Genomic DNA, 25551 nt, shown 5'->3' on the forward strand with positions numbered 1-25551 from the left:
TGCAAGAGGAGTTTAAAAACTTGTAATATTGCCATATCACAAATACTCACCTATGCAAGGTCTTAAATGCCTTACAAAAACTCTGATTTACAGAAGACTACAGGGCAGAATAAGAAGCTACAAGCTATTTTAGCAGTTGAATGCATAGCATGGCATCTGCACAGTACATTTCACCTGGATGGACACACAGAAGGCAAGTAGAATGAAAACAAAACTAGCAGTCCAAAACAATACTGCATACTTTAGATACTCCAAAATAACAGGGTGGCATTATGTTGCCTAGGATAGTATCCAAGAGACTTACAGAAAGCGGAACTAGAAAATGTAAAAGGGACAACAGATGTCTGGATCATAGAGTTGAAAGACAAGTGACTTTTTTTTTTCCCTCTGCTATTTGGTCTCCAGCAAGAGAAGAGTAATGCAGAAGGAAGTTGGGAGACAGGAACTTTTACTACCCCTCTTTGATATAGAGAGTGCAAAAGAATCTAAAAGGCTAGAGTGAAACACAGCCTTCAAAGAAGAATAAATGAAAAATGACCGAGGATCACAATCAAATTCCAAAACCTAAGGATGTTTTCACTTGTTGACTACCTTAACTAATGCTTGCTTTTAGCCAATTGGTAATGCAAAATAAAATATATTCGTTTAAATCATCACAGGATAATTACTAAGTCATAGTAATTCAATTACATGTGACGTTTGTCCATACTCAAGCCACCTCCCCAAATTCTGATTTCATACTTGCAAGAGCTCCTGCGCTCAAGTCAGTTTGTTGTCCTTTCCTTCATTACTGTTATGGAACAAATCTTTTGGCACACAGAGCTAAAGAGCAATGAACTTGAAATTATGAATTCTAAAATGAATTTCACAGACTCCCAGGTTGGAAGGGACCTCAGGGATCACCTAGTCCAACCTTTCTGGGAAGAGCACAGTCTAGACACGATGGCCCAGCACCCTGTCCAGGCAACTCTTGAAGGTGTCCAATGTGGCCGAGTCAACCGCTTCCCTGGGGAGATTGTTCCAACAGTTGACTGTCCTCACTGTGAAAAATTTCTTCCAAACAAATTAGAAATGTGGATTTTAGGTTTAAATTATTTTCAAAACTGAAGACATTTGAGAAATATAATTTGTAAAGGCAAAAAGACAAGACCTTCAAACTCTAACGTGATGGTAGGTAATAAAAGAATAAAACCATCAAGTCTTAAATTGATTATTATATCCTATTCTCTTACCCCAGGTTGTGTACAAGCCTGATAATGTGTTACCACACCGTCACTAAGAAGCAAAGCATCAGCAATATTTTAGAAGTAGGATTAGTTTTCTCAGTTTTACAAATGGTAAGTTTTACCCTACCATCGAGGAGACAGTCAAAGTGAAGGCACTGTAGGTATTCTCTCTCTCTCATAAAGCCATTCAGGGGTGTTGCCCAACCTTCTGCTAGCACTTGCACCCACTGCATATCCACCTTGTGAAGAAATGGAGAAACAGACTTAGAGCTGATAAAAGTTACGGCTTAATGACTGACATCAGGTATTAATCATAATAGATCATGATTTACCAAAAAAAATGCAGGACAGTATAAATGGAAGATTTCTCAGTATTACAGTGTTTAATCACAAAGAATTCAAATTTTCTACAAGAAAGAAAAAAGGAACAACTTGTTCTTCACTGTTCGTATTTTTGACTGTTTTTCAGTCCTTACACTAGATCAAATTTCCATGTCTTAAACAAAAAAACACAACAGCAAACTTTATTTGTAAATGTTTGATAAAGTTCAACTTAACAGAATTAGTGAGTCCCACTTGCATTTATTTTTTAACAGAGCAAGATAACAGAGGGAAACAGACAGAGAGAAACAACACATGCAATTACCACAAAAATATCAGAATTATGAAGGTGAATATTAAGAGGTACAATCTTAAAAGATATTAGAAAATTTTTATTGCAGAAACAAGTGAGACAATCCACAAGTAAAATTCTTTTGGGCCTAGTACTTATTTTAGTTTAAGAGGTATCAGCTTACAGGGAATTTCCTTCCTTAGCACTTAAACAGTCACACTATGTCTTAGTGTGTGGCCTCTATTATTTCTGCATGTGCGTTACTAAGACTTGGTCAAGTCTCTGACAACAACAGGCTTTGCTTGTGCAAGTCTCTCTTGCAAAGAGCATGAGTAATTTTATTACACTGTTTAATTTATGCTGAGGCAAGTACAGCACACATTTTCTTCCCAAGCTTATGTTATATACTTGCTTGATATTTAAAAAACACTGGTTGGGGGTGGAGGGGGAAAGGATCTGTTTTTCTAGATAGGGAACAATTTGGACTGGGACACTACAGAAATTGAATAATGATGACCTTAAATATTTATTCCTCATCAAAGCAATAAACAGTTTTACAGTCAAGTCCCTCACTGCAGATGCTCAGCTCTGAGCTTAGTCATCTCCTAGATCAAACATTTACCTTTAAGTTCTAGTCATACTGTCAATAAGCCAGTGAAAAAACTCATGCATTGTATCTGTGTTTAAGCCTACTTCTTCAGAAAGAGAACAGGTAGAACAGAAACATGGCCAGAAGTAGTTTTGTCTTAATTTATCTTAGTTGGAAATTAATGCATTTAACCAAAATAAGAATGGAGTTGATTGAGTTGATCCAGGCTTTTCCACATCCTCTGCTGGAAGCCAGAAAAGTAGTATGAATATTTTCTAACCAGGGGGAGGGGGGGGGTGGCAGGGAAACAACCCAAACTATGATCATCTCTCTGTAGACTCAAGTTTGTGACTGTTTGAGCCTGGTATATAAAGCTACCAATGAGGAGAATCAAAAAGGAGAAACCGATTTCCTTCATATTTCTAGGTTATTAAAATTCAAAAGAAAATTGTTTGCATAAGTAAACTAAAAAAGCTAAGTTAATAATTCTTCTAGAAACAAATACTCATACAAGACATGCCAGGCATGGTTTAGTCCCTGGATGGGGGTGGGGGGTTGAAGGCATGGGAGGAAGTCCCAGTAAATTTAATATCCAGGCTTGGGATAAACTAAGTAATGCTATACTAGACATTATTTATGAAATTACAAAGATTTAATTGTTATCTCTAGTAAGTGATCAAAGAAAACACAGATACTATGATTCATCTCAAGAGAACAGGGAGAAAGTCTACTGAGAAACATTCTGTAACCAGTACATCTATTTTGACTGTATCTACTTCTCCTGAGATTGGACTGTCTTTCAACTTCAGTAATGAGACAACTGAACACACAATACCTTATTTATTTCCAAGGTTAACAGAGACTCAGCATCAGTTTTGGCCAACTGTAGCTTGTTTTCTGGCACATAAAGCTCTTTCACCTCATAAGAGGCATCCACTGGTACAATGTCCTGCACAAAAGGAATAAAGAGAAGTTAATGTTTGCTCAGAATGCTTTTTGGACACTAAACACATGGTCAGGAAGTAAAATTCTAATGTTTAATTACCCTGTAGCAAGAGTTTATTCACGAAGCAATTTTTACTCATTTAAAAAACAGCATGGTTCCAAGATTACAATACATTGCTAGCAAAGCGTGCTGGTTTTGGCTGGGATAGAGTTAATCAGCTGGCCTGAGTAACTGAAGTGAAACATTCTGACAAGACATTTTTTTCTAAACCTTAAGTACCTCATATAAAATTTACCTAATAAATATTTAGCTATTGAATTAAGTGCAGTTTTTATGACTCCTTAACGCCTGCATTATCTACAGCAGAAAGGAAGACTATGCTTTTATACTTGCTAAAGAAGTAAAAAAGCTTTAGAAATGGAACATTTATAAATTTAAGTCATTCACTATACAACCTACATTAGAAGTGGTAACATGGAGGTAAAAAAAAAATCTCTTTCTCAACTGAAAGTGATTAATACAGAAGTAGAAACTAAGTGTATTACCCACAGCTAATGACATAACATCAGTGTCCTAATCCATATGCTAACGCTTAGAACATTTAAATCTTTGAGGCCATCTGTGCATGTAAATATGCAATCAACTGAAATCTAGTTTTATAAGCAGAATACCACAAAATATAATTTTTTAATTTGAAAACATTCAGTTTTCCTCCATGCATTTTAAACGAGACACTCTCACTCCACAATGCTCAAAACTCAAGACCTTAAACTTCTCATAAGAGATTTATATAAGGATAAAAGCATAACTAAATAGAAAGGGAGAAGGCCATCATGATAAAACTTTAAAGAGTCTCCTCTGACAAAGGATGGTGTAAAATGTCAAAACCCAGTCAAATGTTCTCGTGATATTCAGTAGCAAAAAATCAGTGAAAAGCAGCTGACAGTTCTTCTTAAAACAGGTTTTTCAGAGTTGTAGAAACTTTTGTAAAGTAATGCTTTACTTTTTGAGGGAAAAAAGCTCACCATTACAGCAAAGTACACACCGACCCATAACAAGAACAATGAAATTATCTTTACTTTTCCAGTATATGCAGCCCAGAGTAAACAGGTATGCATGTACATCCTCGTTTCAGCTGGAATAGAGCTAATTTTCTTCCTGGCAGCTGGCATAGTGCTGTGTCTTGGATTTAGGATGAGAATAATGTTGATAACACACTGATGTTTTAGTTGTTGCTAAGTAGTGCTTATACTAAGTCAAGGACTTTTCAGCTTTCCATGCTCTGCCAGGTACACAAGAAACTGGGAGGGGGCACAGCCAGAACAGCTGACCTCAGCTGGCCGAAGGGATATTCCATGCCATATGCCGTCATGCTCAGTATGTATGCTGTGGGGGAGTTGGCCAAGGCTGTCAACCTTGCCTTGGGAACTGGCTGGGCATTGGTCGGTGGGTGGTGAGCAATTGCATTGTACATCACTTATTTTGTATATGCTTTTATCACTACTACTACTACTACTACTACTATTATTATTATTATTGTTATTATTGTTATTATTATTACTTTCCCTCCCCTTTCTGTCCTATTAGACTGTCTTTATGACCCATGAATTTTACTTTTTTTTTTTTTTTCTCCCCGATTGTCTCCCCAGTCCCACTGGGGGGGTGTGTGAGCAAACGGCTGTGCGGTGTTGAGCTGCCTGCTGGGTTAAACCACAACACTAGGAAACTCAAAGTTTGTCCAAGCATTTTAAAGCATTTATCAGACATTAGGCACTACCTCCATGGAAAGTAAAACAAAGGAAGTGGGATGATGAAAGCAAGTAGGAGATAAAAAGAGTAAAAAGGCATGGCGAGTCTCACTGGCTGTTGCATTATTCGTATCTCCAAAGACAAATAAAAGGAAAACAAACTAAACTAGCACTTAGAAATTGTGTTTTATAAGCTCAGTCCATTATACATCAGACATCATTTGGGAAGCTGGTTTTATGAGACAGTAAGTTAGGCAAAACCTGCCTTCTGTTTTCTTTTCTATTTTTATTACCTGCTGCAAAGAACAGCAGACCTTACTAGCAAAGTATAATGAGAGTACACATTATATTGCTTCACAGAAGATGCCCCTCTGGACCCTAGTTCATTACCATGCTAGAATGTCCTAATTTTACAAACCATCAAAAGCTTAAAATAAATGTGGCTATTAAAAAGGTGTCTTCAAATATCGTCCTGTTTTTAGTGTCCCACTAATTGGTAAAACAATGGAGAAAAAGGTTTCACAATGCAGTTTCTGTCAACAACCTACTTCATTATACAGATGTAAACAGCCTGACGACAGTTCTAGAAACACTGAGTCAGACATTTAAAGACTTTGTAGGATTAGTAAACCTGGACCCCCTTATAAAAATGGTATTTAAAACATTATCTTAGATTTAAAAAAAAAAAAAAAACACCACCACACACAACACCACAAAAAAAAAAAAACCAGCAGTAAGAGGAATCCACAGGTCCTTAAATTGTATGAATTCTAGGAAAATGCTAGGCTAGCAAGCCCTCTAGTGACCGCTTTAAGGTAGTAACTTTACTCAAAGGTTCATTCTACCAGAAGAGAAGTTACACACTATTCCTCAACATATCCTATTTCTCAATGCATTCATATAAATAATGGGAAATAAAAAAAAAAACACTACATGCTTCATGGCAATGCGTCTCCTTGGACTGCAGTGGTAGGTTCTTTGCTGATGCTGTCTAACGTCCTCAACAGTCTGTAAGGAAAGGGCCTTCAGGCACTTTTCTGGTAGATGGTCATTCACAAGTGACATCCAATTTACATTACTGAATGACCACTCTTACAGGTTCATATTAACTGAGGTGTGAGGCCACTGAATTATTTATACATGGAAAAAAAACAGCAGAAGTATCTGCTTAACTATGATAATCACTGAAGTTTTAGTACCCACAGCTTGCAGTTTGTCAGTATTTTAAGTACAGGGAAAACTAAAAAGTGCAATGACAGCCATGGTCTTAACAGAGAGAGGTATGACTTTCTGGACTGAGGGCCTCTTCTCCACCTGTCAGTTGTGCTGTATCAAGTTTTAAATTCACTTGAGTTACAGAAGCACTCCTCTTATGCCTATGAGAGGAATTTCTGACTCCAGCCATTCACCGCTGCGTAAAGATGCCCTTTGCACATTTGATTTAGTCAAAATAAGTCGTGTTTAGCTTAAATAGTACATCTATATCAACCTAAATAATTTTGACCGAAAACATCTAGGAAATATTCATACACACCTATCAGTCAGCAAATCTAACTGGATGACTGCTGCCTAACCAGTCTCAATTAACATAGAATAGCTTGCTTTCCTAAGTATAATAACAAAAAATCAATGTTTTATTGATGTGGGAATTACAGAAGTTGAATACCAAGGCATTTTTTTTAAAGTTATGTTTAAAAGCTTATCACAGAATCACAGAATGTAGGGGCTGGATCATCTCGTCTAACCCATCTCCTTGAAAAGGTGTACCTAGAGCAGGGTGTACAGGACTGTGTCCTGGTGGGTTTTTAATATATACAGAGAAGGAGACTCCACAACCTCCCTGGGCAGCCTGTTCCACTGCTCTGTCACCCTCACAGTAAAGAAGTTTTTCTCATGTTTAGTGGAACTTCCTGTGTTCCAACTTGTGCCCATTGTCCCTTGCCCTGTCTTTGGGTACCACTGAAAAGAGTCTGGCCCCATCCTCTTGACACCCACCCTTTCCATATTTATAAGGATTGATAAGATCCCCCCCCTCAGTCTTCTCTTCTCCAGGCTGAACAAACCCAGGTCTCTCAGCCTTTTCTTATAAGAGAGATGCTCCAGTCCCCTGATCGTCTTTGTAGCTCTCCGCTGGACTCTCTCCAGCAGTTCCTGGTCTTTCTTGAACTGGGGAGCCAAGAACTGGATGCAGTACTCCATGTGTGGCCTCACTAGAGTGGAGTAGAGGGGGAGGATAAGCTCCCTCGACCTGCTGGCCACACTCCTTTTAATGCACCCCAGGATACCATTGGCCTTCTTGACCACAAGGGCATGTTGTTGGCTTGTGGTCAGCTTGCTGTCCACCAGCACTCCCAGGTCCTTCTCAACAGAGCTGCTTTCCAGCAGATGAACCCTCAACCTGTACTGGTGGATGGGCTTGTTCCTCCCCACATACAGGACCTTACACTTGCCCTTGTTGAACTTCATTAGATTCCCCTTGGCCCCGCTCTCCAGCCCATCCTGGTCTCGCCGAATGGCAGCACAGCCTTCTGCTGTATCAGCCATTCCTCCCAGTTTTGTATCATACTGGTTTCTGCTCCCTCTGGTTTACATCTTTACTACTGTGTGTTTAAATCTTCACTTTAACAGTGTAAAACTAATAGTATAATCTTGCAGATCCTTTACACAGAGTATTTATTTTTCCCCAGCTTCTCACACGAAGCAACTATTAGCGTTACCACAGAATCATGGAGGGGTCTCTATGGAGGGGTCTCTGGGCATCATCTAGTTCAGCCACCTTCTCAAAACTGGTCCCAGTACAGCAGGCTGATCAGGAACTTGGCCAATCAAGTGTTTAATATCTCCAAGGATGGAGCATCCACAAACTCTCAGGGTAACTTGTTCTAATATTTCATCATCTTTTTAGTGAAAGGGTTTTTCCCCCTATGCCTAATTTGAATTGCCTATGTTTCATCTCATGTCTGTTGCCCCTCATCCTACCCTTGTGCACCTCAGAGAAGTCTTCATCAGTCTACACCCTCCCATTGGGATGCTGGAAACAGCAATAAGACCTCCTTTAGCCTTCTCTTCTACAGACTGCACAAGTCCAGTTCCCCTTAGCTATGGCAATGTGTACCAGCCCCTGACCATCTTGGTGGCCTTCCACTCAACTCACTCTGGTATATCAATGTCTGTCTTCTACTGGGTGAGGGAGAAGGGCACAAACCTGAACACGACATCCAGATAAGGTCTCAGAAGTGCCACATAAAATAGCAGAATTCCTTCTCTCAACTTGCTGGCTATGCCTTTGCTATTACTGTACAGTATAGAGTTGGCCTTCTTGGCTGCATGGGCATGTGCATTCATAACACTGACGAGCATTTTATAATGCTGAACAATTTATTTCAGTTCTCTTGTATCCGTCTCATGTCTTAGGAAGAGCAATACTTCATTTACTTATCAAAAAGGTCAGTTATTCCACACAATGTCAGCGTATATGTTAACGTCATTGTCCTGTATTTCATACAAATGCTTACTTCCAGCATTATAAACCATTTATAAAGTCCCCATGGTCTTCACTTTGTTTTATGAATCCCAGCTAGTCCCATCCAATCATTTTTTGCTGTGGATGTTTGGTTTGAACACTGTGTCTAAACAAACAACAGTTGTATTTGTACAAATTTTCTGCTGATACAATTTTGAAAGCAGAAGGAGACAGGAAACAGTTTCTTGTAAAATAATGATTCAGTGCCCTGCTAGCAGCTGGGTATAACCAATTGTGTCAAATATACTCTACTGAGTGCCTAATTTACAGTTAAAAAAATGAAAAAGTGGGCTGAATGCCTGTAATGCCTGCTCTACATGAATGTTGCAGATATTAAAAATACTAGGTGTCCATGTATGCGAGTTTCCTAATTCAAAAAAAATACTGAAATATGTTTTGGAGCCTGCTGTAATTCATTTTGATGACCGAGGCGATCACACAGAATATTCTTTATTACTAGATTTTTGATCAGTGAATGAGGAACTAGACAAGATTGAGAACTTTGCTCCAAAAAGGATCATTGTATTGTTACAGTGATAGCTGCAGCATAATTTGGGGTAAAAAAAAAAAATAAGGTACACCAAAACCTCAGACGTACCAAACAGCAGAATTGATTTCTACATATTTTCCAGGAACTACCAGCCTAAAGCTTCACATCTTAAAAAAAAAAGAAAAGAAAAAAAAGAAAAAAAAAAGAGAGAGACTGACCTTATAAACCACCACAACAACCCTCCCTAACTTCTACTCTGCTCCAAAATACATAATTTTAATACAGTTACAGGGAATTGTGTGAACATAGCTAGGAAATCAGTACTGTAAGATACCATGAGGACTACTTTCCCAAATACAAGTACAATAATAAGCTTAGATAAGAACTTGGCTGTAACTGTTGGGAGGTGGGTGAGAGATGGAAGAAGGGATGGAAAACTTATACATACACTCACAGTGGATAGATCTAAATAGTGTAAGTAGTGCATAATCAGATTCCAATTTGGGGGGTAGTATTTGCAGAGCTGCCATAAGTTGATGTCTCTAAGAATGGGACTTTTACACAAAGGTAAAGTTACCTACTGAAATGCAACACTCTCCTTGCATGCTTTTGCACTTTCTTAACAGTAAAGGTGGCATTCCTGAGCTATAGCTTCTTCAGGAAATATTTTCCAGGCTAAATATTGAACTTATTCCATAGTAAGGATATATGAACTTTGTGCAATGGGCTAGATCAGCTATATTTGTTGACAGGAAAAACAAGGAAGAAAACAAATAAATCTTCACAGCCAAACACCCACACTAGGCTTGTCTGACTCCATTGGAAAATAACAGCAGATCAAAAGCCAAATTTATCATGCTTAAAAGCCACAGAAGCCTTTCCAACTGGGGAAGGGAAAAAAAAAAAAGCATGCAAGCACTGATTTGTACAGTAATGAAAGCAGCTGCGTGGGGCAGGGGAGGGACTTTTCACATGACGCAGACTCAGTAGCTTTAGAAGATACTTACTTGTCAGTACCTTGCATTCTAGGTCCCCAAAAAGAACTCTGAAGTATCTAGTATCTATTGCATTTACATGCAAAGAAGCCAAACCAGGTGACCCTCAAAACCAAGTTATACCACACAAGAACTTTCCAGATTCAGCAGCTGCTTATTCCTCCTATTGCTGTGTGGTTACTTCCCTTTTTTTCCATAAAGGATTGAACATGTTTTTAGAAAAGACCTGATAAATCTGTTTCAGAGTTCTTTTCAATTACAAAAAATTATAAGAACTAAGTAATTCCACAACCTATAAAAACATTTCAAATTCTTGTTTAATAAATGTGTGTGTATCTGCCTCTAACAAAAGGCACATTTTATTCAGTTCCAGCTGTCTTCTCTTTAGTGCCATTATTGTCTGAACTAGTATAAAAACAGTCCCTGAAATTCAAGGATTAACAATACTTTGAGCAGACCTCTTTCCAAAGTTTTTCACAGCTATTGAAACAAAACAAACATCACAAATTATTTTTAATGCTGCTGGCCTGCGGTCTTTTTCTTTACTACTCATAATGGATTATTAAAGAGGAACCTAGACATGGGTTGTTCCAACTAAAGGAAACCTAGAGATATTATATTCTCAAGATATCACTGTATTAATATGGCCTGAGAACAAGACATACCTGTTCAGCCATGCCTTGGTTTCACTGTCTCTCATTAAAGTAAGCAACCGCTAAGATATCTTGGCATTTATGATACTGTTGTCCACAAAGGAAAAAAAAAAAACAACCTAGCAGTAGAATGTGCCTTAAGCAAAGGACAGAGCAAAGCTGACTGGGCAGGAGCCAGCATTCAGCACTGTGTACCAAGGGTACTAATGCAAGACTTTGGATATCACCATCTTGGCACACGTGACATTGGTTTCTACAATTATAAAGCATACTGAACTATTCTTCTGAGCAGGAGGCACAGGGCCTCCCACAGTCAGGAACTGCCACCTCCCGTAGGTAGGACTCCTACACAGCACTCTTTTTTCTTCCAAAAAAATATTCAGATGAGCATTAGGGTAAAAATCCAGAATTCTGCTGTGGTTTTCTGCCCTGACTTACCTCCTGAGCAACCCTAAGCAAGCAGTGACCTATTAACAGAGTTCTCTTGAAAATTTACATACAAGAGACTAAATCTCTCCAGAGCTGTTCTGGCACAGAAGGTTAAAATTAACTCTATGCTGGCTACATGCTGAGGTGTTTTGCTTGAAGCAACTTCAACACCTGGTGGAGCTTTACTCAAGCTGCTGCCAACACCCTCAACTTCCAGAACATCCATGTCAAAAATAACATGAATAATTGTCTGCTAGAGTACCTAAATTAAAATAATTGTCTGAAATATCATCCCACTACCCACTGACTATAGATAAGAATGTAAGGCAACATTTCTTCTACATGAAGATTAGCAAATTCTGGGGGTATTGTTTCAAGAGAATAAAACCATCTCATGGCTGCCTTCACTTTTAGTGAGTTTTGGGGTTGGGGTTTTTGTCTGTTTTGTTTTCTGTGAGTGGGTGTTGCGTTTTTTTTGTTTCTTTGTGGGTTGTTTGGTTTGGCTTTGGGGGTGGGTTTTGTTTGGTTTGGGGTTTTTTGGGGGTGGGGTGGGGGGGAGGTTTGGGGGATTTTGTTTTAGGTTGGGTAAAGAGCTCTGAATCCACTTATCAGACAACAGGAAGAGGCCCAGAGGCTTCAAAAGGGATGGTGTAAATCGCAGGCAATAGAGACTTACCTTTTCAGGAGCTATGAACCATTAACTCAACTCAGCCATGTCAAGAAGATTCCTAAACTGGTCATTACACAATTGCAGGACCACTTTTACTAGTGCAAGAAAACTGGTGGAAACAAGGGAGACCAGACACAACCACAGCAGCCCTTATTTAAACCAGCTCGAATTACTGCATAATGTCTCTTCACATCTGCAGTATATATTAATTTGTACGCTATGGAGACAAAGTAAAAAATTTCAGACTCTTACAAATGCTAGCAACTAATTTTAAAGGTGGCATCCATCATTGGTTCTGTAACAACTGAGACAGCCTTCTCTCCCTTCCAGTTATCAGTTGTGATAATATAAATTAATTTTCCACTTGTCCAAATCTTATTTCACTTCAAGGTCATGTTGTAATGTTTAGGTTTAAAAAGGAAACACACAATAGGACAAGGTTAAAAGCTAGAATGTAAAGATGTATAAGCCTTTAACTCTTAAAAAGTGTCTTTGCTTTTCCCAGCACATACATTCAGATTGCAGGCAAAAATGGTTTGAAAAAATTACTAAGATATATCTGCATTTCTGCTCACCCTCTCTTGAAGAAGTTCCACAACTTGTTGTATACAATCATTCACATCACAGGAATCAGTTTTCAGCACAAGCTCTGGAGCTTCCGGTTTTTCATACTCAGAGTCAATCCCAGTAAAACCTACAGAACGTAAGACAAAAGGCTTTAGTGACTTTTTCCAAAAGATGATTCATTTTAACATTGTTCACAATTCTCTAGATATAAACCCACACAACAAGCAAGAGCACAGAGCTTCCTTCATTCAGAATTTCTTGGGGAAATCAACAGGTTTATTTTCTTTATCAGAGCACCTGCTAACCCTACTACATGACTGCATCAAGCTTCTGCACTGTGCAACACATACATAGCACGTTTTTGTTGGTGAAGTTATTTTATGTGAATAAAGAAAGGAGCACTGGCAGAAGAACTGTGCCAATCAACCCAGAGTTAGTCATCCATCAGCTGTCCTTCATTATTAGCTGTGATTGTTGGGGTCTGGTTTGTTGTTTGTTTTTTTTTTGAACACAAAGCGTAATGTTGAAGAGCCCGTATATAAGTAAATTTACACTCATGCCACCAAGCAGTACTCTGAAGAATAAGGAATTCCAACACCTGTTACATTAGTTTAGCTAATATACCCACCTTAAGATAGCTGTTAATGTAAGGTAGATGTGTGTGTTTGTTATAGTTACAGTAACTATCACCACAGACTGTACAAGCTACCAGTGACACTTTTTCTGACCTACTTAGCTAGCACTCTGCTTTGTATCCCACTACCCACTGACTATAGATAAGAATGTAAGGCAACATTTCTTCTACAGAAGAATACATCTAGGTTCACCTTTAATTTCTCCAGCCCTGGCTTTCTTATAGAGTCCTTTAACATCTCTCTGCTCACAGACATGCAATGGAGCATCCACAAATACCTCAAAAAAAGGCAAACTTGCCCCTTCATGAATTCGTCTGGCATTATTACGATCCTGAAAATGAACAGAAAAAAAAAAAAACTAAAAGAGTGTACCCACATACTGTTATTGTCTTTCTGCTTTCCAAGTTCATTTTAAAGAGGCTGGTAATAAAATGTAAACAAGTTTTCAAAGTTTGAAAAAGGAAACATGATTTAATCAACTGATGCCCTGCAAGCTGCATCAGCTTGGCTACAGTTCATCGCATGGTAAAAGTTGACATGAAGTTTTGAGATATTTTACATTAACCCCATTTATAAATAAAAAAAAAACTTCAAACCCTGGAATAGAGTGCAGAATTTTCTATGCCTGCCCCCATCTTAGGAGTTACACCCCCAACAGTTACATATGCCTAGCTCACTATGCTGCTCCTGGTGTGACCATCCTTCTCTCCAGAGCACCAGATTTCTCTACATCCATTAATCTGACAAGACCCTATACCCCAATATTATATGGCTTGACAAGCATTGAAACAATTGATGAATTTCATTTAGAGAATAAAAAGCTTTCAAAAATCCACTAAAACCATCTCTTACTAAACATAGTAATTTTTCCTCTTATCTAAAGACTTCTGTTTTACTGCAGGATCTTGAGTTTCCCAAATTATTATCAGAAGATAATAGCCGAAGAAATAACACCTTCTCATGCTGTGAAATGTCTGAGCTACAGCCCCGGCTCATTCTTCAAGATACCCCTTTTGTCTCTCCCATCCATGTTCTTGTACATAGACGAAAAAAGCCTTCACAAAACAATGTGAATATGGATTTAGGTTAATTTGCAGTGTTATCTAATGTTGAGTTGCATAGACAGAGTGAAATAAAGTAAAAAGAATGATGGGCAATTAAACATCTTCGCCTTAAGCCACTTGGTAAAATACAGTTCATGCCATTCATTCACTGATGGAAAAGTTGCTTTTAAAAACAATTTAACTGAGTCTTCAGGTTCAGCATATACGTAGCAGTTTATAAAGTACTGGAATCTACATGGATCAAACAAGGTATTGGAATTTTAAAACTCTTTCTTGGAGTATCATTTGGGATTGTGCCTAATATTAGATTAATAATTCTGCCTAACAGACTGAAGGACAATTCCAGTTATAGGACTAATGTAAACTTCTTTAATATTTATATTGCTGAAATTTGAGTAATAGTTTCTAGAAAGCATAAATGTAATAAAAAAACCAAGCAAGCATTTGATTCTGGCTAAGTTCAGCGAGGGATTCCTATAACTAAAATTCTGAGCGACATTTTGCACTTTGTATTTTCTCTACACTTTATCTAGAGGGTTTTCACATTTACCTGGGTATAAGGAGAGATGAAACTAGTAATGCACACCAAACCAGCATCTGCAAACAGTTTAGCAACCTCAGCAATACGACGGACATTTTCTTCTCTATCTTCTGGTGTGAAACCCAGATTCTTATTAAGGCCTTGGCGAATATTGTCACCATCCAACGTGTAGCATGGAATGCCATGGCATACTAAATACTCCTCCAGTGCCATGCTCACTGTAGTCTTCCCAGCACCAGACAGACCTAGAATATTCAATAATAATACAAATATATACTATAAGCACAGAAAAAAATTAGGGCAAATCATAATAACTGTACCACGGCTAGCATGAAAAACCCGAAGTGACAGACATCAGCAGCAATGCCTTTCGGAGAGGCTTACCTGCAATATAAGCCAAGTGCCTTTTACACAGACAGTAGGTATAGGGAGAGTAAGGCACAAAGTTAAGTGTTAAGTGTTCAACTAGAAACAGATGAAAGACTTTGGCCTTGAGAGCTGCTGCGCCTTATAGATGTGGAGCACATTCTCCAGTGCTGCTGCTGGCAGTTTTTACTACCTGAGCAAACTAAATTCAGAAACCCAACAGAGTTAAGATGTTACATTTACATCAGAAGAGAAAGGTCTCACACTGAAGTGAATTTCAGTCAACAAAAGAAATGGGATCAGACCAAACCACACCCCGTTCTTACTCCTTGCAGCATAACAGCACTGAATTAGACACTACAAAACTCACTCAGGACTCACACACAGCAGTTATGCTCCACTAACCACAGTGTGTGAGCAACAAGCAAAAACAATTTTAATATTAAACTTCGCTCCAGTTCAGAATCTTCAGCAACAAATCTTTAAACAATTGAGAAATCTTGCTGGCACTAAAAAGTCTAGTGTTTGCTTTAAGTCAGAAGTGTATTTAAATAATTTTCCAGGCTAGATGTCAGGAGTTTATATGGAGCACATGCTTCAGCTTATACAGAGCAATCAATTCCTAAATGGGACAAACTCAGATCTTCATAAGATGACGTTAATCCTTTGAGGAAGACAAAAAAAAAGGTAATGGTAGTCTTAAAAAAATAGCACTAGTGGCTTTAGAAAAATGCTTTGATCTTTATTAGTGGTGGTTAAAATTTATTCTAGGTTTCAGAGGAAGAAGAAGAAAAAAAAAAAAAACAAGTCACACAAACCAGCAGTTTGGTATTACTTCTAAGACCTTTACAGCAAAGCATGACAATCATGCTAACAAGCACGTTCTAAGAAAACACAAAGTGCAAAGGAAACCTTGACACCTGCAAAAATTTAGGGTATTTTGAACAAAATGAGTCATTGCATTGGTTCCTCCTTCACTCAAATTAACATCCAGAAAATGCAGAGCAGTCTACTGAAAACATAAGAATATGTGTATTTTATTGCAGGACAAGTCCTACATAAGAACTTAAGCCAACACCCCCCTCTCAAGCCACACCTAGCTTGCTATTCACTCAAACCCTCTAGCTTTTCACTCATCTGGTCTCCAATGCGTAATGAAATGCAAGAGTGAAGGTTATATAATAATGAATTCCAAAACCAGCTTTTGAGCTGACAAGTCTTTAAAATTACTTACACTCTCAAAATTGCATATTATTTTACACACAAAAGTAATGCTTCTCCATATTTTTGATATATTACTCAGAGGCTTTTTAACTAGGACCCTCTGACTTGACAGCATAAGACATTCATTAGAATTTAGCTCTCAAATAAATCTTAACTTAAAAATGAAAGATGATCTCTGAAATAACTTTCCCTACACTCCCACCCCATGAGTGCTGCTGAGGTGAGAGAATCTTGGGAGTATCCCTCGGGAAGAAGGGGGTACACCAGTGTTTCTGCTTTTATTCTAAAACCTAGCAGAGTTTAAGACTCACGTTTGTGCAGTTATAGAATAGGCAGTATTGCTTACTTCAATACCTACAATCTATTTCATTCCCTAACATTAGTGCTCAGACATCTTCAATAACCTAGCTTCCCTGACACACTCTTCTTGATAGCTTACAGCCTTTCTATTTGACTGTATTCTACCATCACCTTTCTTCCTCCTGGAAAAAATGAAACTGGACATTAAGGTTACACTTGTTTAAAAAAAAGAATGATGACTGGAAAACGTTGCCATGTAGATAACCGAGAAAACATTTTTATCATGACCTTTTTCAAAAGGATATTAATGAATTACCAGGAGAAAGGCAGCCTGCCAGATCATTTGAGCATTGAGACAGACTGGAGCTACGTGACAGAAACAGGAAGAGAAGGGGCTCCATTCTTTTACCAAAGAAATACATGACAGCAAGCTACTGTATCAAACCTGTTTGGAAAGACTCCCAGCAATTTGTTATCCACTACTGCTTTACCTTTCACACATGTTCATTAACACTAGTGGAAACAAATTTTACTTATTCCAGTAAGTTTCTCTAATACTCTGTTAAGACCTTTTGTATTGCAATACAACAGTGCTCTAAACAGTTTACAAATTAATTAACACATTTTGTAATATTTACTTTTTATTTTCAGTTTTAACTGACAAAAACTCCAAAGGAAATATGTTATAGCTTCCAGGTACTTTTAAAGACAGACTAAAGAAATCCCCTCACAAGTACCAGACAAAGCCATCTTCTGGAATTTACTTACCCCCTCTTTTTACAGTCAAAACAATTTAGTGAAAACAATGCGGTGCTGATTTCAAAAATAACTCCCAGTATGCATTGCCTCAACATGCAATTGCTGCCCAAAGGCACAGGTTTATGATGAAATGTTACTTCAACCCAAGGAGACAAGAACATGTCAAAGAGAAGAGACCTCCTCAGATATAAGATTTAGAAACACAGACTCTTAAAAGGTTAGCTTTCATTTGTTAATCGCTAAAATGGACAGTAGGAAAAGCCAGAACTGGTTAAAACACACACAAAAAAAACCCCTCCCATACACACCAAAATTCAACTGGAATTAGGCAGTGGACAGTGCCAAATAAATGCTGCTAGAGCACCGAACAAAGTACATTCTCCAGTTACTATCTGTCCCAGAGCAATTTCTTGCTAGTCTACCTAAAAATAGTAATAAAATTGCATCAAGGTCCCAGATTCTACAAACATTCAACTTTTCATGAGAAAAAGGAGCTACAGCTAAGAAGAGTAACTTTTTGGAAGTTTTGGAAGAGTATCTAAAAAGGATCCTCAGAAATCTGTGACTGTACCTGTTAACCAGACTGTGCATCCACGAAAACCACTTCTTGTTCCTACCACTTGGCCTCTCTTATTCCTGCTGACATGATGAGCCTGGTAGGTAACATTGGTTGCCCTCTGCATTCCCTGTAAAAGAAGCAGTTGATTAGGTCTTTAACTTCTGAAAGGGTGAGCTGGCAAAGCATACTAAAATTTATTCACAGACACAAAGAAAGTCTTGGAGACAGACCAACAGAAGTTAAAACAATACCCAATCCATTAGCTGCAGCATAGATCAAAGGACACAAAGGAAATTAGAAAAGCCACCCATAGCAAACCACATCCCTTGTCCTCCTGTGAAACCTGGGATTGCCAGGTTAGTCAACTACTACTTTCAAACACAACTTGTTTAAGAAAAATCAACTATAGAGATTAACTGCTAGAGCTGCTAGACTTGACTTCTATTCATGTAATTTAAATCTAAGAAGATAAAATGGGTTCTCTCTGTCTCTCTCTCTGGGCTAAAGGTTTTTGTCATGAAACAGCCAAACTTTGACTCATTTTAAACTCTTAAAAGGCCTTTTCATTGCAAACTATGCATGCCTGGTCCAACTTTCAGTTCAGCACACATGCCTCCAAACCACTCTCCCTTTACCTGTGATATCTTCAGTCTCCAGAACTGAGACAGCTATCATATATTCTGAGTGTTTAAAGAAAGTACTGTTTCTAAGCAACTTATTAAAGAATTTACTTAAATAGAAGGGATTTTTTATAATACAATTTTAATTAAAACAAAGCTTGTTACAGACTTTCTTAAAATTATTTATTCACCACAATAAGCTACTGTACATAAATGTTAAGTAAGATGACACTGCTGTCAAACACATTTCACAATCTAAGGCAAAAGAACCCACAGGAAGTTCAGCCTCAGCATTCCCTTAATGCTTAACAGTACCTAGTTATATGAACTTTGTTTATAAAACATCAAGATGACCAGACAGAGCATGAAGAATCAAACAGAAGAGAAAGCCTAAAAAAAGGGGGGGAATGGGGAGATAAGGGGTATATGTAACGCTGCTTTGACTTCCCTTGCTTACAAACATGTTTCAAGATATTTGCACTTTCTTCTCTTTCGTCATTGTATCAGTGCTAGCTGGAAAGGAAAGCACTTATGACATTTAATAAAAAAGAAAGAAGAGAGATTAATCATCTATGGAGTACTAACAGAGCATTGGTCATAGTTTTAGAGAGAGACACCACAAAGTAGGGTTAGCAGAAAAATGGTATCTACTTGTGGCTTCAAGTACCACTGCTACATCATTCTTCTGTAGAAAAACACTTCAAAAGTTTACCTATAACATAACTGGAAGTAATGAATTTGTGTGACTGTATGTTCCCACTCTAAACACAGCTGGGCTCATAGTTAATACAAACAGAAACTCAAGGTAGGAGCAGATGTTCAAGTTTTTAAATAAAGCAACTCCATAATTCAGTGTGACAGTCCAATATCTAAAATTAGATGAAGGCTGAATACCAATCCATAAGAAACCACCACCTGTAAACAGGTTATAGCCATACAAAACAAAGTTATACTTGCTGATCGTGTTCTCTTCAAACAACTGATCTCCTAAAACAAAATTGTCTTGTAGACACAGTCAGTGCAATACAGCTAACTAAAACCAGAAGTCAGAGCCAAAAAATCAAAAAGTCTTTCTTCTTGTAGTAGAAACAATTATGTACTACATAAAATTGGAGATCGCAGTGAGCAAATGCATAAATTGTGGAATTAAAAACAACAAAAAGAATTTAAGTACCTAGCCTTCAATTAAAAGAAAGATATGCTGTATACATTCATTATGCACAGTAATTCAAACTAATACATTAATAGCAACATCATTTCTCATTAATTCCAGTCATACTGAATTGTACCAGCACTGGATAAACGGAAGACAGCCTCAAAGTACAGCTCCCATGCCACTGCCTCAGTAAGCTCTTTTACATTAAAACATAAAAACACACATGCTTTGCTTTTGACTCCTGGCAATGAGTCTATTATCAGACTCAAATACTTTTGAGGTCAAGTGTCTCATCCAAGGAGACTTCTTCCAGTCCATATTCAGTAAGTTACATCAGTTTTCTTTGTTTTCAGAACCAGCAGAGCAGCAACGAAACTGATCAGGGTATTGCATTAGGCTTACAAAACACATGAAACCCTGAGGAAGCAGGCAAGAGGGATTTTTAAAATGACGAAAAGGACAGAACTTTAAAAAAAAAAAAACAAAAAACAAAACAAAACACGAAAGAGTATCAAGTAACAAATTAGCAGAGATAAGAAATCTACAGATTGCTGGAGCAGAAGGCACTCAAGTGCAACAGAGCAACAAGGTCAGCAGCAGGACAATCATCTATCTACCTGTACTTCTGAAGCAGGCATCTAAGACAAAAGGTTAAAGTGCCCAAACACCCTGGATGCATTCAAAAACACACCCATCCCCAGCAGCCCCACCTTTGGTTTATGGGTGCATGCACAGGAACAAGACAGCTCAGTACCACTCCTGGGCACGCAGTAGCAAAATCCTCCTTATCTTCCAAGGGAAAACAGCTTTTTATAGAGGTGCTCTAAAGAGTTAATAATTTAGCAAGTCATTCTCTCTTGCTGCAGAAAAAACTAGTAATGTTTCCTATCCCATCCACTTTGCTACTAGCTGATTCACTACCGCCACCGAGGAACAAAAGCTGAACATTGGATCCTCAACAACGTAAGTTTTTAATTACTATCCCTGATACAGACACTTACTAGAAATATTGATGTGACACAGAAAAATACTCAGGAGCAGAAATCAGTAGCTCACATTGGTTGTGCTCTTAGATTATTTAGTCTTCAAATTCCTGTACATAAAATTTGATGAGTATTGACTGATGAAATTAAATGGGCATCCAAAACGGTAGCAGAAACAAACAACTGTCATTTCCTTTTACACTATATCAAAAGCCTCGCTCACCTTGGAGTCCCATGAAACAAAATGAAACGTTAAGAAAATGAACAGAGAAACTCAATGTGATGTGCAAGTATTCTTTTAAAAAAGCTATTTTAAACTTCTTAGCCTAATTACATTCACTATAATAGTTGCTACTGAAAGGACACACTACATTTTTGTAAAGGGGCTAATGAAAAAAAAGGGCATTAATCTCAAGGGTCTATTTAACAGCTTTTTTTACAACCATCAGAAATTTCCTCTCTGACGTGCCCATAAAAATATTTCTTCCAACCCATGTTATACATTAAGTGCTTCCACACTACTTATGTAAACACTGCATTTAATATTTTCCCTCCTACTCACCAAGTTAAGTAGAAGTCATGCTTCGGTCCACTGTGCTTCATTAGAACAGTAACGTCAGCTGACATACCCTTCCTTTCTTCTCCCCCACTATGCTAGTTCGTTTCTCACAAGAAATCTGAAGTGCCATAATAGGCTAATATCTTTGTACTGAAGATAAAAAAAGTGGGAGTATTAAAGTAACAAGCTTTTCACAGATGTGAACTGAAAAACTGTAATGATAAGAGGAACAAGGAAGGATGACTCCACAGCTTATTGTTTTTGGCATAAAGGTAACCTTCTAGCTTTGCAGGCAGTTGACCAGGGAAATGAATACAGACATCTAAGAACTACAGGAACAGGAGAAAGAAAGATGGGGAAGATGGGGACAAGAGGAAATACTAACTCTGTCAGTTTCTCTGTGTAAAGATTTGCCAAGATAGACTTGACCAGATTCACCAAGATAGACTTGACCCATGTGGTTTTTTTCTTATCTCATTCTTGATATTTTGCCCAGTTGCAACTATAATTTTTTTGCCAAAACCATACCCGACTATCAGTGCCAAACACCTTTGATGTAAGAACTCAGATTAGACATCCAGATGCTGAAGAGCAAATCCAAGTTGCAACACTAAGATCAAAAGACAGCAGAAAGAAAAGGTTATTGCTTAATTGTTCCACAGTTAGCAGACAGATTGCTACACTGGCATAAACTGAATTTATTCTTTATTAATTCAGAGCAACAATGAAACATTGTGCTTCTACAGTCACTTGGCATCAAATTTTAACTTTTCACAAAGCAAGACCATTGGGGTAGGAAGTAAGGCTTTCAATGGCAAAACTCCCCAAGCTACAGCACCAACTCGAGACAGCTCTGACTTTGGAAGCATCAGGAAAGAACTGTGTAAAGAACAGATATGGTTTCTATACAAACCATATATACTCAAGAAGCTGTGACTAATTTCATATTCTTCTGCTCTAAGATGACAGCACTGATTTCCCAAGCTAACAACTCCCGTAAGCTAACAGCAGCAACACATCCAGCATCACCTCTGAAATGTAGTCTTATCTTTAATGCCTTTCCCATTTCCCAATCATCTCAGATATTTTCTAGGCCATTTGCTATCTTGCTCACTATGTGCCTCTTATAAGCCAGGGATACCCCAATAACAACATATTTTTATGATATTTATTCTTCAGTACTGATAACCAAATGGTAGGTTTCTTTTTCCCTCCAAACTGCTCTCGTCAACAGCCAAACAGCAGCTCAAGCAGACTGAACGTTGCCCATTTCCTTTGCCTACAAACAAAGATAAGCAAGGAGAACAGACGTAGCACCAACATAAAAAAATTGACTACCACGGATGCTAAAACAACAGCACCTCACCTGAGAGTCAGTTTGTTCACATATTTAGATAAGGTTTCCGGACCTGTTCACCAAAAGATCTGCCAGGAATGCCTTCCAATAGCTACTTTCTCAAATTCTGGTTTGAAAATTTGTGCTTTGATGTAGAGAATTGTGCTTGGGAAAGAAGGGTAAGCCCAGAATTTATATCTGAACAATAAGATGGTTTATGGTTATTAAAAAACTAACAATTCACCAATCCATATCCTGCCATAGCCTGCAGGATTAAATTTTCTCCCACTTACAACAACAACAAAAACCAAACAACTTACTTTTACCCTCACAACTGCCCTCCAGAACGCAGCATGCCACCGTGATCGCGATAGAATAAGCCATCTAAATACCTTTGCATGTAGCACCACACAATCTGCCAAATGCGTGCTCTCCTGCCACTTGCACAGACTAGCTCATCTTTGCCAGATGTCCTAACGCTGGGACAGTTTCAAAAATCAAAGCAGCCGAAAGCAGCCTGAGTCCTCTACAGTACTGTGGGTACAAGCAACTCCGTGATAACTGTCCTACAAGGAGTATATCGGCGCTTGCCACCTGCTGCAGTAACAGCATGACCAAAAGCAGAGACAGCTTATTCACCAGTGCTCGAGCGGAGTCATTGGGTGGCCCAGAAGGAATGGACAAACACAAAGCCAGAAATGCCTCTGCTGAATACGCCTTTCAGAAAGAAGAACTGGAGCAAGTGCTCATTAGGAGCTACCTGCAAAATGATGCAACACCTCGGCTGTGCTAGGAGTTTGAGCTACACTAAAGAAAGCGTTCCGCAAGTCTTCCTAGCAAGGTAGTGTAATGGCAGTATCTGTGGCTACGTTGTGTGCTGCTCTGTAACCTGGAGTTTGCTGTGCTCAGAGGTGGGCTTGGCGAGGGGATTTCACAGACAGAGGTGTATTTTGAATAGTGCTGGATGCCCAGAGAAAGTTTGGAAGCCAACGCTCTGCCCACTCCCCCAGGGGCTGCCAATTCCATTGGGGTATAATAGTTCGCTTTGACTTTGCTCTCAGCTGAGCCCACACAGAGTCAGAAGTGCCAGAACATTTGTCTGTGGAGCGTGTGAATCAGCAACCTTTTTTTTTCCTGGTGAAGCTTATTGGGTTATAAAGAGCATTTCAGCTGAGGTCTTCGGAAGAAAAAGGGAGAAGCGGAAGACTTCCTCTGCTTGCCACGTAACATATAGGGGGTTGCTAACCTCAACCGAATTGAGCAAACGGTTAATGCCAGTTAACTTTTTTTTTAACGTATGATTTCCCTGGTTTGGATAAATCCATCTTGGCTTTGCTTCTGATAAATTAAATGGTGCAGAGTAACTTTTGAATATGCTTTGTTACCCCCACCCAGACATGATCTATTTCCTTGTCTTCGTAACATCTGATTTTGCCTCTTCCTTATATAAATTGAAACAGTGTAACTTACTAATTACTCTCTTACCTAAACAAGATCGAACTTGTTCACAGTGGAAGGGGCTTGGACAGGCACAACATCCACTGAACACTCTTTAGCACAATACCGACTTCCCTGTTTTTCAGGCAACTGCGAGGCTCTTCTTCTTTAATAGATTTGTGATTTTAATACGAAAGTTGTGGCCTGTACTACTAACAGCAGGACTTCAAAGACTGTTTTACAGTGTTACTTTCATATCAAATGTTTTCTGGATCTTATCCCCCATCTCCTTCAGCTCAGCATTCTTTGAAAGAAATCATACTTTTTTTTTTCCTCCACTCGTCTTAAATCATCAAAACTATCAAATGTTCTCAGTAAAGGCCTGCAACATATCTTCTAAATAGCTGCATTTTGGGCTCTGCTGTAAACCGATCTTCCCCCATCTTTCTGAACAAGAATGAAGGCTTTGGTTAAATTTTTTAAAGCCCTGTCTCGACAGTTTTCCACATAACACCCGCCACACAAAGAACCTCAGTCTTTGGCCAACCCAGGTTTATGAAAGGCCACATTGTACACCGCGTTCTTAAGCCTTCCCTCCTCCAAAAGGCTGGAAGCCGAGGGGTCGCCGAGGGGAAGGCAGGGATGAGCCCCCAGACCCCCGCTCCTCCCCGAGGGGCTCCCTGCTCGCCCTCGCGGGCAGCCCCCGCCATCCCGCGGGCGGCGGCGGGAAGCCGGCACGCCGGGGAGGGGGCGCGGGGACACCCCCCGCCGGGCTGCGCGGCCACGCTCCCCTCGGGGCGACGCCGCGGCCGCGCCGTTACCGGTAACGGCGCCTCGCATCCCTTCCGGCCCCGGGCGGGCGACAGGGAGCGCTGCGGGCAGCGCTGCAGGGAGCCCCCGTCCCGGCTCCCGCTGCCGCCCACTGCCACATCACCGCGGAGCTCGGCCGCCCCCCCCGCCCGCTCACCCAGCTCGGCACGCTGTTGCTCAGCTTGACTTTCTTGCACTGGCTCTCGGGCAGCTCCATGGCCGCGGGGGAGCGAGAGGAGGACGGCAGAGGGGAGTAACGCGGCTTCCCCAGCTGATACTTGACGCGGATGGAGCCGCCGCCGGGGAGCTGTTCCGTGCGCGCGCCCCCGCCCGCGGCGTGGCCAAAGGTGGCGCAGGGAGGAGCCGCGGCCCGGCGGCAGGGCGGGGGCAGAGGAGCCCCGCGTCACGCGTGCGCCGCGCCGTGATGCGGGCCAGAGCGTGCAGTAGTGGCGGCGGCGGCGGGAGGAGGTACTTCCGGCCCGCGAGGGTACCGCCCCGGCGGCCCCATGGCCGTGGCCGTTGCCGCCGCCGCCGCCCTCCCCGCGCAGTAACGGCGCGCCGCGTCAGGGCGGCCGTGCGGGGGTGCCCGTCTGGCCCGCGGTGGTTTGGGTGGCGCGGTCTGTGCCGCGCGTTTGGAAACGGGGGCGGCCGGGGCAGCGGGAGGCCGGAGCTCCTGCGGGCGGGGTCGCCCGGCTGGCACCGGTGACACAGAAGCTCCCCCGGTCGCCACGTAGAGGCGGAGGAGAGGCTGTG

General features: G+C 39.9%; 1 protein-coding gene across 1 annotated transcript in view; it reads right to left on the reverse strand.

The window, feature by feature from the left end:
* The window catches only part of PAPSS1 (3'-phosphoadenosine 5'-phosphosulfate synthase 1), a 45769-nt gene extending 20581 nt beyond the window's left edge, over positions 1-25188 (reverse strand). Inside the window, exons 1-7 of the mRNA XM_064450069.1 lie at positions 24956-25188; positions 17910-18024; positions 14699-14934; positions 13277-13415; positions 12458-12576; positions 3264-3377; positions 1354-1465 (exon numbers count right to left, since the gene is read on the reverse strand). Coding sequence (XP_064306139.1) covers positions 1354-1465; positions 3264-3377; positions 12458-12576; positions 13277-13415; positions 14699-14934; positions 17910-18024; positions 24956-25015 — 895 coding nt within the window. The 5' untranslated portion in view covers positions 25016-25188. The remainder of the gene's footprint in view (positions 1-1353; positions 1466-3263; positions 3378-12457; positions 12577-13276; positions 13416-14698; positions 14935-17909; positions 18025-24955) is intronic.
* Between the last annotated feature and the right edge of the window lie 363 nt (positions 25189-25551).

Source organism: Phalacrocorax carbo, chromosome 4 (genome assembly GCF_963921805.1).
Source record: "Phalacrocorax carbo chromosome 4, bPhaCar2.1, whole genome shotgun sequence".
Taxonomy (NCBI): Eukaryota; Metazoa; Chordata; class Aves; order Suliformes; family Phalacrocoracidae; genus Phalacrocorax; species Phalacrocorax carbo.